The following is a 19,434-nucleotide window of genomic DNA, read 5'->3' as shown; positions in this document are numbered from 1 at the left end:
TGAGGAACCTAGAAAAGCCCCCACCCCTTGTCATCATGAGGGGCTGAAGTCGAGACCCCTGGGTCCCCATGTTTGCACCTCACATGGCTCCTTTCTAAGGAAGGCTGGGAGTGCCCCATGGAAGCCTCCTGGGTTTTATTAATTGAGGCAAACGGTGGTGCGGACCCCCACTGTGCCTGGAGGGGCAGCCTGTGGTCAGATGCCTCTCAGCCAGCTTTGTCCTCCCTGCCTTGGGCTGCCCTGGTGCAAGGTCCATTCTCTACCACGTGAATGCTCATATCCTACTGCCTCTGTAATTCAGATAAAATAAGCATCAACCACGAAGATTGTGGCGAGGCATGCCATGTGGGCACCCTGCACTGGACCCGATGCGGCAGACGCATGGACGCCATGTATATGTGTGACATTCCGTTGGCACTGTCAGCCACAGGAGTCATGTGTACTATCACATTTACAAAACACAGAAAGGGGCCGGGCGCGGTGGCTCACACCTGTAATCCCAGCACTTTGGGAGGCCGAGACGGGAGGATCACGAGGTCAGGAGATCGAGACCATCCTGGCTAACACGGTGAAACCCCGTGTCTACTAAAAATACAAAAAACTGGCTGGGCGTGGTGCTGGGCACCTGTACTCCCAGCTACTCAGGAGGCTGAGGCAGGAGAATGGCGTGAGCCTGGGAGGCAGAGCTTGCAGTGAGCCGAGATCGCACCACTGCACTCCAGCCTGGGCGACAGAGTGAGACTCCGTCTCAAAAAAAAAAAAAAAAGAAAACACAGAAAGGTAAAAGGAAGGAAGTAAAATATGACAACAGAACTCCCTGGTGACCAGAGAAAACCAGTGTGTGTATTTTCATGTATTTTCTTACATTCCTTTTTTCTTTTTTTTTTTTTTGAGACAGAGTTTCGCTCTTTTTCCCCAGGCTGGAGTGCAATGGCACAATCTTGGCTCACTGCAACCTCCACCTCCCAGGTTCAAGTGATTCTCCTGTGTCAGCCTCCTAAGTAACTGGGACTACAGGCACATGCCACCACACCTGGCTAATTTTAGATTTTTAGTAGAGATGGGGTTTCACCATGTTGGCCAGGCTCGTCTCGAACTCCTGACCTCAGGTGATCAGGCTGCCTCGACCTCCCAAAGTGCTGGGATTACAGGCGTGAGCCACCACGCCTAGGCTCTTTTTCTATCCTTTAAAAAAATGCAGTTGAGGCTGGGCATGGTGGCTCACGCCTGTAATCCCAGCACTTTGGAAAGCCAAAACGGGCGGATCACCAGAGGTCGGGAGTTTGAGAGCAGCCTGGCAAACATGGCAAAACCCCATCTCTATTAAAAATGCAAAAATTAGCCAGATGTGGTGGTGGTCTCCTGTAATCCCAGCTACTCGGGAGGCTGAGGCAGGAGAGTCGCTTAAACCCAGGAGGCAGAGGTTGCAGTGAGCCAAGATCGTGCCACTGCACTTCAGCCTGGGTGACACAGTGAGACTCCATCTCAAAAAAAAAAAAAAAAAAAAAAAAGGAAAAAAGGCAGGTGCAGTTGATGCTGTATGTATGCTTTGGTGCTATTTCTCCACTTACTAATATTTTATGGACATTTTTTATGTCAGTCCTAAAAGAGTAACTTTTAATGACTATAATATTCCAAGACATGAGCACAGTGTAATGCCTTTAGAATTCACTGTCAGACATTCAGATTTGTGCTCTGGTATTTTTACTTGTTTAAAAACATCCAAAGTAAACATCTGTCTATAAGGACTTTGGTCCACCTAGAGTTTTCTAGGGACAGATTTCCAGCTGTGGAGTTACTGGATCAAAAGGGACCATCCTTTTTGAGGCTCTTGATAGTCACTGGCAACTGGGAGGCAGAGGGCTGTGCTGAGTGACCACGGGGCCCCAGCAGCAGGAGCTGCATCAGTGTCAGTCCTGACAACCTGGGCCCTCTGCTAAGCATGGGCTGGGCATTTCTCATTGTCATCTGATGTCACTCCCATAGCAGTCCCTAAACTCAGGGCCATTGCTACCATCTCCCTTCTGTCAGAGAAGAACCCAGGATTGTGAGAGATGAAGGGACTTTGCCCTGCGTCACATGAGCTTTTGTACATACACACAGGTGGGGTCTGAGGCCAAATGCCACACCCTCAGCCATCAGCCTCCGCCCACTGGCTCCCATCAGCCTCCACCCACTGACTCACTGCACACCCCCAGTGTTGCAGATTCATTTCGCTCAGCCTTGTCAATCTGACAGGTAAAAAGGATATATTACTTTGATATGTATTATTTGATTACTGGGAGATGTGGACATTTTTCATAAGTTTATTGATCATTTATATTTGTTTTGCTGTGAATTATCTATTCATGTCCTTTTCTTGTTAGGAAACAACATTCCATTTTATTTTCTTATTTCTAAGAGTGCTTTATATAGTGACTATTAACCTTGTGTCAAATTGTTGTAAATCATATTTTGCAAATGTGTCAATTGCCTTTTGGGTCTGTTTTCATAAACAGGAGTTTTGTGGGAAAACATATTTGTCTTGTCTTTTGTGATCTCTTGCATTGTTTTGGGTGGGCTTAAAAAGCCCTGTCTACACTATTGGTGATATTGTCAACTGTATTTTCTTCTTTCTTTATGGTTTCTTTTTCCCGCATTTAATTTTGTAATCGGTCTCATCATATTGATGGGGATCTCACTTGATTTTTTTTTTCCCCTAATACTTAGCTCCTTGTCCCAGCGTTATCCCGCCCTGCCCACTTAGTTCCTTGTCCCAGCGTTACCCGCCTTCCCTCTCAGTCTCGGGCAGTACAGATCGTCTTAGCAGATGCCATTTTCCTCTGTGCAAAACCTAACTGGACCTCTTTGCCTCTTCTCTCCCCTTTCCAAATAAAGCTGCAGAAAGGAAAGAAGATCGTGGCTCTGGACCCCTCTCCGCCTCCAAAGGACACCCTGCTGCCGTGGCCCCAGCACCAGAATGCCAATGGGCTGAGGCGGCGCAAACGGGACTGGGTCATCCCGCCCATCAACGTGCCCGAGAACTCGCGAGGGCCTTTCCCACAGCAGCTCGTGAGGGTGAGTGCAGACCCCTCCTTTTGGCACGGGGGTCTCGGCGCGTTAGCAGTAGGCTCTTCTCCCGACATCCCAAAGCCAGGGGCGGGTTCCGCATTTGGTGTCTAAGAAGGTCGCGATTTCACCCTTTCTGTAATGAGATAAGCCTTACACAGGGTGATGAAAAATTCAGGCGGGGAAGCTGCGTCCTCTGAGGTGGATGGGCCTTTGTGAGTTAGGGGTGATTTCTCTCTTGGTTACTTTCAAGTGGCTGGTGTGTGTGGAACCAGTGGGCAGGGGTGTGGATCATGGCCTTTGACCTCTGACCCCTTTCTTTAGTCTGATCACATTTCTTTCCATGGATGACTAAGATCCCAGATGATGGGATGGTGCCATGACGGTCATTGCGCCGAGGCCAGCATGCGCCGTGCCGTGGTCTGTCTGCAAGTTCTTGGTCCCGGAGCTCCCAAGGTCACCAGAGATTACTTTTACCGCAGAAATAATTTATTTTACAAATTTGTGTTTCTATTATCCAGGCCATCAACGAGCAATTTCTTCTTCCCCTTGAAGAAAATTGCAGCCCAATCTGAGCAATAATTTGATAAAAGGATGGCGAGAATTCCATTAAATAATTCCCAACCGTTGTGGAAAAGCCTCACCCCACCCTTTGGAAACGAGGGTCCCCAGAGTGTGCTTAAGGTGTCATTCTCATTCTTCGTGCTGTTTAGTGTGTTTTGTTTCTCATTCCTTTCAATGCAGAAGGCTGGGCTGTGCGTTCGGAACGCAGAGATGGGAGGAAGAAAGCAGCCACCAGGCAGGGTCCCCCCAGTTCTTTGTATCCCTAACCTTGGCCACCAGGGAGCAGCCAAAATGACCGGTTATTTATAGCAGAAACTCTGGCGTGAGTGAATGCAGCGTGCTTCCACACCCCAGCCAAGGTGACTTGGTTGCAAATATATCACCTGCCTTCTCTGCACAGAGCCGGCCCTCCCACCTCAGCACCCAGCCTCTGCTGCATCCTCCCCTGTCTGGGCTCAGCTTTCCTTGGCCACCCATACCCCTTCAGGGCCAGGCTGGGTTGGAGATTTTCCTGTGAAATGCAGTTCAGGGCTTGAAGGAAGCCACCAGGGGTTGGAACCCCATCCTGAGGGAGCTTCCCAGTCCCACATCTCCCGGGCCCACTGGGCAACCTCCCGCCCACCACGGATGCTAGAGACGATGCCGATGGCAGTGCCGTAGCCCCCATGCTGCGCCCACCTCGCCATCCTTGGGGCTGGGATTTCTTGCATCCGGCCATTGCTTGTGTTGTCATTGACTTAAAATTCTTCTCAAAGTGATTCATTTTTTTTCAACTTTTATTTTAAGTTCAGGGGTACATGTATAGGATATGCAGGTTTGTTACCTAGGTAAACGTGTGCCATGGTGGTTTGCTGCCCCTGTCAACCCATCACCTAGGTATTAAGCCCAGTATCCATTAGCTATTCTTCCTGATGCTCTCCTTCTGCCCCACCCCTCCCACAGGCCCCAGTGTAGGTTGTTCCCCTCCCTGTGTCCATGTGTTCTCATCATTCAGCTCCCACTTATAAGTGAGAACACGTGGTGTTTGGTTTTCTGTTCCCACTTTAGTTTGCTGAGGATGATGGCTTCCACCTCCATCCGTGTCCCTGCAAAGGACATGATCTCGTTCCTTTTTATGGCTGCATAGTATTCCGTGGTGTATATGTACCACATTTGCTTTATCCGGTCTATCATTGATGGACATTTGGGTTGATTCCATGTCTTTGCTGTTGTGAATAGCGCTGCAATGACCATACACAGGCATGTGTCTTTATAAGAGAATGACTTCTGTTCCTTTGGGTGTATACTCAGCAATGAGATTATGGGTCAAATGGGAATTCTGCTTCTACACCTTTGAGGAATCGCCACACTGTTTATCCTCAAAGGAGATTGTATACCAAACCACAGTTTGATCACTGGGATAGTTTGTCAGGCTAGAAGCTGACTGTAGAGAAACGCGTACAGCGAGGGAACAGAGGCTGCCCCCGATTTGTTACCCAGGCCTGTGGGGCAGGGGCTGCAGGGTGTGCTGGAGGCGTGAGGACCAACCAGAGATTCCTCTTTGAAGGTCATCAGGATTGAAGGCCGCCGAGAGAGGGAGCTGGCTTCCATCGTGCTCTTCCGCCTTATTTAATGCCTTGTGCTTCTGCCACCCCCACTTTGCCCCAGGTAGACAGTCATCGATCTTACTCTGGAGTCAGCAAACCTTTTCTGCAAAGGGGCAGGTGGTAAATATTTTAGGCGTTGTGACCACACAGCTTCTGTCGCTGTGGTGTGAAAGCAGCCTCAGGCAATGTGTCAGCTAAGAGGTTGGCCGTGTTCCAATAAAACTTCATTTACAAAAACAGGGAGTGGGCTGGGTTAGCCCATGGGCCATGATTTGACAACTGCCAATCAGACACTTTTCCCAAACTCAAGAAAGGGCTGCCCAAGCCACCCTCACAGGCACAGGGTAAGCACATTATTTGTGGAGTGAGTGAGCAGTGAATTTGAGGGCGCTCATCTGCTCGCACACCACAGAGGGGGTACCAGCGGCATCTGGCTGTTATCTCTGTTATCTTAGCACAACTGGGATATTCTGCTGTCCTGGCTCTTGGAGTTTCTCAGCCTGATGATCTAGGACTGAAAGGCGGGACTTTCTTCCTCAGCTCTGCTCCGCGGACAGGCTTGTAAAAGGGAACGCAAAAAAGCGAGGTCACGTAGGCACAGCCCCTGTCCCAGGAGGGTCCCCAAGCTCCATGTGACCCCGCGCACCATCTCCTGATGGACAGTGGAGAGAAAGACCCCCTACACTTCCTGCCTGGCTGACCTCCTGCAGCGTCAGTGGCTGAGGAAGTCTAGGCTGGGACAGGGCCCATGAAAGGACCAAATCCTCCCAGACTAGCAGAGGGCTCGGGTGAGGATGGGCCCGGTTGTCCTGTTAATGAGGACGTTTCTCCTGAAGACATCACCATGAGAGCCCAGCTTCCTCCCACATCTGACGGGGAACATGGTTTTCCAATTTGCAGCAGGGAAGTCTCCCCCTTCTGATTAACACGAACTTGGAAAGTGTGGCTGAGAGGGCAGCTGGCACCGGGAGCTCTCCAGGCCCTGCAGGTGCAGCCTCCTGAGGACTGTCTGCCGCTGACCTTTCTAAACTAGAAATGTGCAGGGAGGAATTGTGAATTTGGCTTTGGGTGTCAGAATGAGAAAAGCTGCAAATTCCATGCTCCCGGGAAACTGCCCCCAGCATCTCCGGCCCAGGAAGTGGCAGCTTCTCCTGTTCTGGGGTCTGTGGCGTTGCTATGGTTTGGAACCACTTTGTCATCTCCTCACACCCCCCGACTCGTCCAGCAGTCCCTGCAGGCAGGGTCACCTCCATGCCCAGAACGTCACTGCGGAACAGGCCGTAAGCGGAAGGAGGCAGTGAGGTGGGTGCGTGTTGGGGCTGACGAGCTGCACTGCAGCATTCCAGAAACTGAGCCCAACATAAGTCGATTTCTTACTCACTGTGAAGGTTAGTGGGCAGGGCCAGGGTGGCCTGTGCTCCAGCCATTCAGCCACCCAGGGTGAGCATCTCGGGACTGGCGAGGCTTACGAGTGGCATACATATCGCTTCTCGGCCTTTTGGCTAAGATCAAGTGTAGTACAAGTGGCATACATCAATCGTACCTACATGCCGCTGGCCAAAGCCCAGTCACATGGCCACATCTAATTGCCAGGGACATGGGGAACGAGTCCAACTCCACGTCATGAAGGAGAGGGAAATATGGTTGGTGAACGGCTAGTCTCTGCCACAGCAGGTTTCTAAAGATGAGATCAGCCTGTGTCCTTTCCTCCCTGATGAACCCATTGTCCCAAGGAGCTCCCGGTCACTGGAGCCCCTGGGCGAGCAGTTCAGATGTAATTCGCCAACCAGATCATTTTTTCCCCTCTGCCCTGCTTCAGTTCGCCGTAGTGCTTGGTGTGATCTGGCCGTATTTTCCTTCTTTATTCACCTACTTCTCTAAGAGGAAGCTTCCTGAAGGCAAGGATCTTGGCTGTACCCCTAGTGTTGTAAACAGCCCTTGGCATGCAGTGGGCACTCTATTTGTTGAGGGAATGAATGAGTGAGTGAGTGAGTGATAGACGTGATCTCAGTGGTGACTGTTGTGCTGGGCGCCCATCAGCTCACCCTGCAAAATGGCCCAGCAGTTGGAATTTGGTAGAAACGTTAGCACTGCCTGTCTTTGTTCTCAGAGTCCCTCCAAGGATCGATGTGGCTCACACAGGGGTATCCCCTTCAGCTTCCATCCGAAGGAAGGTGGGGTGGGCATCCAAACCCAGCTTAATGCCTAGGAAAGATAGACCTTTAGTGAACGGAAAATGGAATTTCCATTGTGGCTTCTGTAGATTTTCTTTTCCAAATGGACTCCAAGTCATTACATAAGAACTCAGTGCATGTGCACACACATGCATACAAAAACACATCCACATGCGCACACACGTGCATACTATACACACATGCACACACATGCATACTATACACACAACGTGCATACTATACACACATGCACACACATGCATACTATACACACACATTTCACATGCACACACGCATACTATACACACACATTTCACATGCACACACACATGCATACTATACACACATCCACATGTGCACACACATGCATACTATACACACATCCACATGCGCACACACATGCATACTGTACACACATCCACATGCGCACACACGTGCATACTATACACACATGCACACACGTGCACATACCACCCTGCTTCACACACACACACTCCTACACATTCACGTTCTTGTTTGCCACCTCCCTCCCTCCACCCTCCCCTCTATCTTCCATTAAATTCTTATCTAGTACAGGCAGTGGTTTGGAGGGTGCTTTCCTGTCCCCGTTTCCATCTATAGGAAGCTGATGAGCTTCCTGGCAGTGTTGGAGGGGAGGCGGCTCCTGGAAGAAGCCCCAGTCGCAGAGACGGTGGTGAATGCAGCCTGATGTGGGGCGGCAAGCTGAGCACAGAGCGCTTTGAGGTTCAGCTGGGATCAGCTGCAGTTCTGTGCTCATTAAGGCATTTCATTCTGATAAAATATGTTAAATGAAAAAACGAGCGGGAGAGGAGGAGGCAGAATACTCTTCCCCAAAAAAGTCTGTTAATTACAGGCTTTTTCCTTGGAAGAAATATCACATCTCTTCCTAAGCACTAGCGGCGCCACGCAGGGGGAAATAGGTAACCTACTTGCAGAGAGGAAAGCCCTGAAGGAGCAAAGGGGTGGCTCTAATCGGCGAGGCTGTGGAGCCAGGGGTATCCGTGGCAAAGCAGGGAGCCACGCCTGGTGGTTCTGCCACTGGAATCAGACCACAGTCTAAAGTGAGTGCTGAGTGAGGAGGTGTAGCCACACCGTGGAGGGAACGCTTGGAACCCCAGGCTGTCCCTTCTTCTCAAGCAGAGGAGGGAGGAAGCCGCTCACAGTTACCGAACTGATTTTGCAGGAACTTGGATAGGGACTTTTCTTTATGTCCCCAGGGGAACTGGGGAAAATGGCAGGAGGGAGCAGCGTTTAAAAGGTTAGCAGGACGCCCTCCCTGGTCCGGAATTCTGGCTCTGGACGGACAGTTTGGGCAGTTGCTGTGGTGCCAAGCACCACGCAGGCACTGGGGATTCAGGGGAGAGAGGATATAGAGCTCTTCTGTGGCCTTCAGGAACCACCGAGCAATCCACATTCTGCCTGAAATTCACAACCTGGTCCCTCGGCACTTGTAGGGCTGGTACCTACACAGGCACTTTCGTGAAGGGTTTTAAAACGCCACGTACTTGGCTAGCATACACGTTAGGTTTGACTCCTGGCGAGACTCAGAGTGAGGATGAAATGAAACTTTTAAGAAGAGGATCTATTGCTTGGCTGAGTCTAATACCAGTTCACAGTGTGTTACCTTGGGAGGCTGTCCAGGGCAACTGTGGGAATCAGCGAATCAGCCGGAGGAACGCTCCTGGGTGCGAATCCTTTCACTTGGATGGTTGATATTTTAGAAGAGAAGAAGTCATGCAAACCCTCGAGCCCCCCTGCCAGAGAACAAGCCGGGAAAAGAGCTCTGAAGACAAGGCTCTGGAGGGAGGTCGCTCCACAATCGCGGAGCCTACGAGGTGCTTAGGCCGCTTGGAGGAGACACACAGGAGCCATTTCCAGAGAAGCACAATCACAGGTGCACAGCCACAGGTGGCTCACAAAGGACTGTTCAAGTCAGCCCCTGACACCAAACAACTCAAATGAGCTTAAGCGGATTGAAGTGCAACGTTTCCTTCACGTCTTCTGGATAAATTCGGTTCCCATTTGTGCACATACACCCCATTGCTTCACATCCAACCACAAATACTTATGCCGTTCTATGTGAACAGAGATGGGCTGGGTCTTTGGGAGCGTGGAGGTGAAAGGGCACATGCCTGCCCTGCACGGGCTCTGGACTGCTTGAGCAAATGAATGATGCCCTGAGCTGGGTCTGCATCCCGAGATGCACAGCCAAGGCACTGGAGACCCCTCTCTGGCCCGTGGCAGGGGCCCCATAAAAGTTGATTGGATGCATCAGTATGTGTGGTGGAGCCAGCTGAATTTTAGCCCCACATTATCTTTACAGAATGTTTGCTGGGTAACTTAGCAGTATAATTAGCACAGAGTCCACCTAAGCACCCACTTTCTGTTACTCTAAAGCATCCACGCATGTACGAATGACTCATGTGGTAGTCATTCGTTGTCTCATGGAAGCAGGATGGCCTTTCCAAAGCGTGGACGCGGCTGTGTGGTTCCCACTGTCCTTGGGAGATGGCCTGAATCCTCACCTTGCCCCACAGGTTTCATGAGCTCACACCACCGCTTGGCACAGCAAGCTCCAGCTGTGCTGGTGGCTCGTAGCTTCCAGATTGGCTCATAGCCTTGGTCACCTGCAGTTCTGTGCACAAGTGCTCCCCTCAGCCTGGAGGGTTTTCCCGGTGCACCCAACACTCCCCTCAGCCCAGCTACTTCCTACCAGCTCTGAGAACTCCCCGCTTTTCAGGACCCATCAGAGGCCTTCCCATGGGGCCAGGGCACCCGCTTTGCCTGCTACTGTGGCAGAGTTTTTGACACTGTTTTGTTGGTAATTATTGTCTGCATCCCCCACTAAACCTAAAGCTCCTTGAGGAGTGCAGATGTCGTTAAACACTCATTAAGTGAGAACGATGGACACAGCCCTCATGCCCATCTCTGCTGGTCAGCCCTTCATGGTCATTAGGAAGATTGTTATGTTAGGAATACAGTACCTGGCAATAATAAATTGGAAGGTCTTTTAGTAATAGTGGTGTGGTTTATTTCATTCTAACACTCCTGTCAATAATAACTATAAATTCTAGGGGAAAATGTTTTAGCTCTTTGAAGTTATTTGGGAGAGATGGATAGTAGGCAGAATCTGTTGGGGACTCCACGCTCGAAGGGAGAAAATGGCACTGGGTGAAACGTGTGTGCAGGTGGCTTCCCTCCGAGGGCACCATCCCAGGCCTTGCCTCAAAGGGTGAGTGGATCTCAGGCAGGAAGCCACAGACGTGCTGGTCACAGGAGTTGTAAGATGGAGTTCAGAATTGACAAAGCAGCTGGAATGTGAGGGGATAAATTCTAGAAAATACATAGCCACAGATAGGGACTTCCCAATACACATGTTAGCTCTGCCCAGATCCTTGGCTGCCCCGGAACTGTGCATGCACAGAGAGGCACCGTAGGACCCAGTGAAAGCAACAGTCAGCAGACGGAAAGAACTAAGCAGAGATTCCAAGGGAAACACGTTGAGATTTGCCTCCAGCCAAGTGAACTCCCTGCTGTAATGAAAAATAAACACCCTCAGGGAAAGGTAACAGAACCAGGGTCTCTACAAGGTTGCATTCACAGTGATGAGCATACACACAAAAATTATTAGACATGTGAAAAAGAGAGAGAGAAAATGTGATCTAGAGTCAAGAAAAAACTGCCCAGAGAAAGGAAGCCAGGAACCCTGAGATCACCCAGACATTGGAACTAGCAGCAAGGCCTTCAACATAGTGCTTTATAATATGTTCAAGGGTCAGAATAGATGGACAGACGAATAGATGGGGAATCACAGCAGAGAAAAAATGATACTCTAAAAATATAACCAAATGGAAATGATAAAACTGAAAAGTACAGTATCTCTAACGGAAAACTCACTGGATGGGTTCACAAGTGGATTGCTGAGGCAGGAGAAAGGGTCAGCGCATTTGAAGATGGATCAATACAATTATCCAGCCTGAAGAAAGAGGAGAAGTGAAGCACACAGAGCTTCAGTGGGGTGGTGGCCAGTGGCCTAACATCTGTATGATGGCATTAACAGAAGGAGAGGAGAGATGATCAGAAAAAAATCCTCGAAGAAATAATGATTGAGATTTTCCCACATGTAGTAGTGAAACAAACTTACAGATTCAAGAAACCCAGTGAACCCTAGGTAGGAGAAATACAAAGAACGTCATTCCTTGATCACAGTCAAATTGCTGAAATGCAAAAATAAAGAAAACGTCTCTAAACTAGAGGAAAAGGTGCAATATGTGCGGGGCAGCAGTCAGAATGGGGGCTTCTCCTCAGAATCCTGCAGTCACACGCCAACAGAACAACTTATTTAAACTACTGAAAAGAAGCTACCAACCAAGAGTTTTATATCCAGAAAAAATATCCTTCAAAAATGAAGGTGAGGCCATGCACGATGGCTCACACCTGTAATCCCAGCACTTTGGGAGGCCAAGGCAAGCAGATCACCTGAGGTCGGGAGTTCAAGACCAGCCTGCCCAACATGGTGAAACCCCATCTCTACTAAAAATACAAAAAATTAGCTGGGCGTGGTGGCACATGCCTATAATCTCAGCCACTCAGGAGGCTGAGGTGAGACAATCACTTGAACCTGGGAGACGGAGGTTGCAGCGAGCCAAGATCGTGCCACTGCCCTGCAGCCTGGGCGACAGAGTGAGACTCTGCCTCAAAAAAATAAAAAAAAATGAAGGTGAAATAAAGACATTCCTGATAAACAAACTGAGGGAATTCACCAGCAGACCCAGAGGGAGTGATAAAGGATGTTCCTCGGGCCAGAAACAAATGACACCAGTTGGAAATCCACACCTCCAGGAAGGGATGGGCTAATATAAAAGATTATCATTTTTCTTTTAATTTCTTTTAAAAAGCTGACGATTTAAAGCAAAAGTACAGCATTGTATTAGGCAGTTTATAGTCAATGTTGATGTAATAAATATGACAACAGTAGGAGAAAAATAAGACAACAGTTGGACAAAGGACGGACGGTAAATGGGGCAAGGCTGTTTTGAGGTTCTGACGTTGCTGGTTAAGTGGTCCAATATTAACTCTAGGTAAACTGTGATGCTTATGAAGTTGCGATGAGTATTGTCATTAGTAAAGTTAATAAAAATGAATTTCTTTAAGGCCGAGCGCAGTGGCTCATGCCTGTAATCCCAGCACTTTGGGAGGCCGAGGTGGACGTACCACTTGAGGCCAGGAGTTCAAGACCAGCCTGACCAACATGGTGAAACTCCATCTCTACTAAAAATACAAAAAATTAGCCGGGCGTGGTGGCACATGCCTATAATCCCAGCTACTCAGGAGGCTGAGGCATGAGAATCGTTTGAACCCTGGAGGTAGAGGTTGCAGTGAGCCAAGATCATGCCACTGTACTCCAGTCTGGGTAACACAGTGAGACCTCGTTTAAAAAAAAAAAAAGAATTTCTTTATATATGCATAAATGAAAACCGTTAGTCACCAGATTGTCCAGTTTATTAGCACAAATAAGTGAGTTTTGGATGTGCCCATCTATGAAAACAAATACAAGGCATCAACGATTCTGAAGGCTTCTTCCAAATTCATTACCCAACATTCTATCTGAACACACTAATATACATTTCTAGGGTAGATGGTTTAAACTCTAAATTCTCCAAAGGCACATTCTATATGATTTTTGCCCACAACCTTTCCTTAATATGTACATGTTTTCTAGATAAAAACATTAAACAGAGCTAAAGTGACATCAAGGTCTCCCTCCCTTCCTTTCCTCCAATACATGAGAGAAATGTAAGCCCAGTTCCTCAGGACAGTTCTCCAGGCCCTCAGATGTCCTGTGCCCCCAGGAGAAATGTAATCCCAGTTCCTCAGGACGGTTCTCCAGGCCCTCAGATGTCCTGTGCCCCCAGGGCCCCATTAGACATTAGCATACAGTCCCCTGGCATCTCTGGGTGGTATGAATTTCCCGCGTCCCATCCCCTTCCTGGCTATGGGCAAGTGCAGGCTGGACCCTGGCCTCCTCCTTCCTGGCCTCCAGCTCACTGCCCTACCCCTGGAGCAGAGGGGCCTTGTACACCTGAGCCACGCTGGCCACTCCTCAAGCTCACTCGAGGTCGAAGCTGTGGCCAAGGCTTGGGCACTGGGGGCTTCCTCCTGCTCCCCAAAGACGGGGTCGGGACACTCCTCCCTGGCTCTCTGCCCAGCATGTGGCTCTAGGGCTCACCACCTCTGTTTATCAGGTCTCTCCTCTGATGGCTTCTCGGCCACGATAGGACCCCTGCCCTATTCACACGCAGCCCTGGCCCGCTCCCTGGCCGTGTCTCACCATCTCCTCACACCACGTGGCATTTCCTCATGGGGAGGGTCACACCTGCGGCAGCTCAGCTTTGCCTGTCATCAGCTTCCTCCTGCTGGGCTGTGGGCGCCCTGAGGGTGGGACGGCTCTGATCTTGCCCCTGTCTGTGTCCCAGCCACTAAGAATGCAGCCTGGCCCAGAGAATCCCTCAGTGAATCGCTGCTGGAGGAGTGGATGGTGACCTGCTAGAGACAGGAGCTGGATTTGGCCTGTGGGCTGTGGTTTGTGACCCCTGGACTAAGCACTGTCTGTCAGGTAGGATCGTCTGGTGGACACTGCACACCCCACCCAGGTGCACAGAGCCCTCACCCAGCTGAATAGGGCCCCCAGCCAGGTGTGCAGAGCCCTCACCCAGGTGGATAGGGCCCCCAGCCAGGTGTGCAGGGCTCTCACCCAGGTGGACAGGGCCCCCACCCAGGTGCGTAGAGCCCCCACCCAGGTGGGCAGGGCTCCTACCCAGGTGTGTAGAGACCTTGCCCAGATGGGCAGGGCCCTCTAAAGTTCAGGACACTTCCCTTTCAAGCAGCCACCCGGAGAGACATTTGGGGCCAGCTTAGCCACTTTCTTGGAGGGCAGAGGCCCCTGATGCTCCAGCTCTACCTGTGCTAGTGAATTTTTAAGCTTTCAGAGCCAGGAAGCTTGTGAGTGATTGGAAAATGAGGTAGGTTTCTTTCCTCCAAAGGAACCTTCAGACTGAAAGTCTCTGGGAAGAAACCAGTGGCAGGAGGTATCCCAGGAGCCAGCTTGAGTCTGGGTTTTCTCCTCCGTAAGTGGACTGTGGAAATCTCCCCTCTGGTTCACCAGACACAGAATCCACGTCCAGGATGGGAGGAACTGCTCTTACAACACGTGAACGAGAGGCTTTGGGGTCTTCGGCTCAGCCCTCAGGGGAAACAAGGACCCTTGAGAAAGTTGGACCTCTCGTTCAAACAGCGTCTCCTTCCGCAGCAAGACAGCATGGCACTTCGATTTGCCCACACCTGCACTTCAGGGCCCACCTCCTTCCTGGCCCCAGGCAGGAGGGGCGGCTACACATGTGCACCACACCCATGACCGTCCTGAGTGTGGTTCTGAAGACGCAACCGCAAGACGACCGCGATCGCCCTGCTGCAGTCTGCGAGTCGCCCGGCAGCCAGACACCGCACTGAGACCTACAGGGATTCACATTGTCCCTGCTGAAACCAGAGGGATGTGAAGAAAGCAATCATTTTGGACTCTGCTGCCCTGGGTTGTGTAGTTTAATTGCTCATGTGAAAGGAACAGGCAGGCCCTTTGTGTTTACCGCCACCTCATCCAAACAGAAAATATTCCCTTTCTTGAATTGCTTTAAGGGCTATATTTATGCAGCTGAAAGTTCCTGAAGAAATGAAAGTAAAATCAAATTGCTACAAATGCTCAGAAAATTTATTGGAGAATATTCAATTAGGATATATTAATATTTTAAATTTTCATCATTAATTGAATATTCAGGGATTTAATTTCGTCATTGAATTGCTGGAGCACTCTGTGTGGACAGGTGTTTAGGATGAGAGCTCAGGCACCTTCAACAAATGGACTCTTAGAGTTTGGCAATGGCCAGGGAGCCTTGTGTCTGCCAGGCCAGCTCCAGGACTGCTGACCAGACATTGTCTAGGTGCTAATGAGTGGGCTCCCAGGGCCACTGTAGAGTGCAGCTGTTCTGAGGACAAGTTTAAGGATGAAGGAGGGTATGTACGTTGGGGCAAGCTGGCAACAGCCCTTGCTTGGAAAGAGATGTCCTTCATTCTTCAGTTATGCCCTTCATACTTGAGAAGGTGAAACTGTCTGTGCATGAAATGATGATGACAGCAGGCTGTGGTGGCCATTATCCATTCATCCATCATCCATCTATCCATCCATCCATCCGTCATCCATCTATCCATCCATCCATCCATCCATCCATCCATCCATCCATTCGTGCATTCACTAAGCCTTGCCATGTCAGGCACCCCTGTATTTGTCTGTTCTTATACTGCTAATAAAGACATACTCAAGACTGGGTAATTTATAAAGGAAAGAGGTTTAATTGACTCACAGTTCAGCAGATCTGGGGAGGCCTCAGGAAACTTATAATCATGGTGGAAGGGGAAGCAAACATGCCCTTCTTCACATGAGGGCAGGAAGGAGAAGTGCAGGTCGAAGCAGGGGAAAGCCCCTTATAAAACCATCAGCTCTCATGAGAATTCATTATCACGAGAACAGCATAGAAGTAACTGCCCCCATGATTCAATTATCTCCCACCAGGTCCCTCCCACAACACACGGGGATTATGGGAACTACAATTCAAGATGATATTTGGGTGGGGCCACAGCGAAACCATATCAACCCCCAGGTGTGCTGTTGTGGGTACAGAGGCTACAACAGGGAACAGATGGAACAGTCCAGCCCTCATGGAGTTTATGTTCAAAGACAAGGATAAGTAACCATTAGTTACAGTCTGGGAACCAGAGAATGTGGGGTGCCATTGAAGTTTGATTTCAGATAAGGTGGCTAAGAAAGTCACTTCTGAGAGGACTGAATGCAGTGGCAGAGAGAATCGTGGGGATATCGAGGGGATGAGTGCTCCAGGCAGAGGGAACAGTAAGTGCAAATGCTCAGAGTCTTAGAGGAAGAGCCAGGATGTCAGAGTGGCTGAATAGAAATGGCCAAGGAGAGGGTGAGCGAGATGAACTGAGAGAGTGTCAGGGCCAGCTCACTCAGGGGCATGTGGCCGTGGGAGGGACTTGGTGGTTGACTCTGAAACCCAAAGGGTGATGTGGTGTGGCATAAATTGATTTACCAAGACCCCTCTGACTGCCATAAGGGACAAGGCAGAGAAGGAGCAAAGGTAGTAGCAGGAGCAGCTTCGCAACCCTCCCACTGAGCTATGAGGAGGCCAGGGGTGTTGTTTTAATGTCCCGCCCAATGAAACAGCTGGAAACCCCAATCTTATCACAGACCGGACGTCTGTGACCCTTGAGGAATGGGAGGCTCCCTTTAAGTCCACTCGTGAGCATGGGGTCACGGAGCTTCTTTTTCACTTTGTGTGTGCATGTGAGGAGCTGGAGTGTGGCAGCCAGAAAAAGAAATGGCCCTAGGGGGCTGGGGGAGGGCTGCGGGTGCAGACAGGATGGGGATAAGGCACAGCGCAGGTTCTGGTTAAAGAATTTCTCCTGGCTTGGAAGAGAAGTGATGGCAGAGGAGCCCTGGGGAAATGGAAACTTATCTTCCAGGATCCTGGCTCCCAGCTCCCTTCCGGCACCCAGAGGTGGGGTCAGGAGGACCCCAGGTGCTGACAGCAGGTGTTCCCTGGAGCTGACAGAGGAGACAGCCCATGTGCCATCAGCCCTCCTGGGCTCCCAGCCCGGCAGTGTTTTCCTGCTGACAGCAGTCCTGCAGGAGGCCTGACCATGTTTCCGATATTTGATGTTTCCTGTTAATTTCTAACAGCAAACTTTTCTAATATTCTGAAGACTCCTTTCTCAGAATATTAGAGACCTAAGGAGGAAAAGCCACCTCCCCAAAGCTCTCTGCTCAAAGACCTGACTTCAGCTCAGAGAAACAAGGGCATGGGAGACAAGGCCCAAAAGCAAAGCCAATGAGAAGTAGATACATCGGAGGGGAATTGCATCTTGGAAATCAAACTGTCCCTTAGCTATAGAAGACAGCAGAAAATGCTGCTTCAGGTTCCGCTTCCCTAGTGGTGCTGAAACAGTCAGGCTTCTGTCTTCAAAATTACTAAAATCATGCCCCAGAAACAAACTTTGTCCCCGGGGCGCAAGCATCAAGCTGGCCTTGGTTGTGCGGGGCTTTGTTTTGCTTGGGCAGAAAGTCTTGTCTAACACGGGTGTGGGTTGGTCAGGCACCAGGGCTCAGGGACCTCCCTGGTGCCATCCCAGGGAAAAGGCCTCGAAGCTGTCTTGATGGCACTGGCTTTCTCCGTAGAGGCCCGAGACAGCCTACAGATGCATCTGCACCTGTGCTGTGTGGGGCCCTGTCAGAGTGGTTTTCGATGGAGTTACGTTTGATTTGGGCTTTCGGGCTTCTGAGTTGTAATGTCTATTGAAGTTGAGAAGCTGATTTCATTTTCCCAAAATGTAGGCTGATTAAAACAAGAAAAGCCATGGAGCCTTGGTGTCTGTTTCTTAAAAGCAAAGTTAAGCATTCAGCTAAGGTGCATGTCAGAAAAGGGGAGGGGGGTGCCTGGGCTGGCACCCCTGGGATAGGAGGGGCCAGCAGTCACACCCTGCCTGCCTGAAGTGGCCTCTCCCCAGAGGACAAAACCAGTGGATCTTATCTGATCTAGTGGTTTCAGGAATTTTCTACACACATAAAGCACATCAGGGAGGAGAGGAAATTGTTGATGTGCTCCATGTTTTCAGCAGAAAATCGTTCCCCGTGTCGCTGCGTGCATGAGCCTGCCTTGCCCAGGGCACGCCAGTGCCTCAGCCTAGCAAACCGACATGCAAGCCCAGAGTTAGGCAGGGGCTGCAAGCACAGCGTTTCCCACTCACCATTGCCTCTGGGAGGTAGAACTGGTGGAGAAGGGAATGGAACTATGGCTGTCCTGTGCGATCAATTTGGGACAGCCCAGGCCTGAAGACTTTGTCTCTATAAATAAGTAGCTAGGTGAAGATTTAGGCTTTCTATGAAAAATAATGGAATCTGAAGCTAATCCATGTTGCAAATTCAAGGTGTAGATTTGGGCCGGGTTGACACAATTTATTGTGTTCAGTCTGAAATTGGTCAATAAAGGATGATAGGGGGTGAACAGTATATCCACAATCTATTATATTTGGTTAGTGTCCATCCACCCTTCCATCCATACACCCATCCATCTGTTCATCCATCTATCTACACTTCTACCTACCCATCCATTCATCCATCCATCCTCTGTCCACCCATCCATACACCCACCCATCTACCCATCCATCATCCATTCACCCAACCATCCACCCATCCATCCACCTACCATCCATCTGTTCATCTCTCCATTTATCCATTCATCCCTCTATTCATTCATTCATGCACCCACACATCCATCCACCCACTATCCATCCATTCATCCATCTCTCCATTCATCCATTTGTCTCTTCATCCATCCATTCATCTCTCCATCTATCATTCATCTCTCTACCCATCCATTCATCTGTCTCTATCTATCCATTCATCTCTCCATCCATTCAGCCATCCACCCACCCACCATCCATCCATTCATCTCTCCATCCATCCATTCATCTTTCTATCTATCCATTCATCCATCCACCCATCCATCTACCTACCCACCATCCATCTATTTATCTCTCTATCCATTCATTCATCCATCCACCCACCATCCACCCATTCATTTCTCCATCCACCCATTCATCTCTCCATCCATCTATTCACCCATCCATCCACTCACCCACCATCCATCCATTGATCTCTCCATCCATCCATTTGTCTCTCCATCCATCCATTCATCTCTCCACTCATCCATTCATCTTTCCATCCATTTATCCATCTATCCGTTCATCTATCTATTCATTCATCCACCCATCCATCCACCCACCCACCCACCATCCATCCATCCATTCATCTCTCTATCCATTCATCCATCCATATATACATCCATCCACCCACCTACCATCCATCCATTCATTTCTACACCCATTCGTTCATCTCTCCATCCATCCATTCATCC

At 49.8% G+C, this 19,434-nt stretch overlaps 1 protein-coding gene across 1 annotated transcript in view; it reads left to right on the top strand.

Moving 5' to 3' along the window:
• CDH4 (cadherin 4) overlaps positions 1-19,434 on the top strand; it is a 197,013-nt gene that overhangs the window by 29,435 nt on the left and 148,144 nt on the right. Inside the window, exon 3 of the mRNA XM_058433264.1 lies at positions 2,878-3,057. Within this exon, the coding sequence (XP_058289247.1) occupies positions 2,878-3,057 (180 nt within the window). The remainder of the gene's footprint in view (positions 1-2,877; positions 3,058-19,434) is intronic.

This window comes from Hylobates moloch, unplaced genomic scaffold (genome assembly GCF_009828535.3).
Source record: "Hylobates moloch isolate HMO894 unplaced genomic scaffold, HMol_V3 SCAFFOLD_21, whole genome shotgun sequence".
NCBI lineage: Eukaryota > Metazoa > Chordata > Mammalia > Primates > Hylobatidae > Hylobates > Hylobates moloch.
The sequence above is the reverse complement of the archived record's forward strand: the minus strand, read 5'-3'. Positions and strand labels throughout refer to the sequence as shown.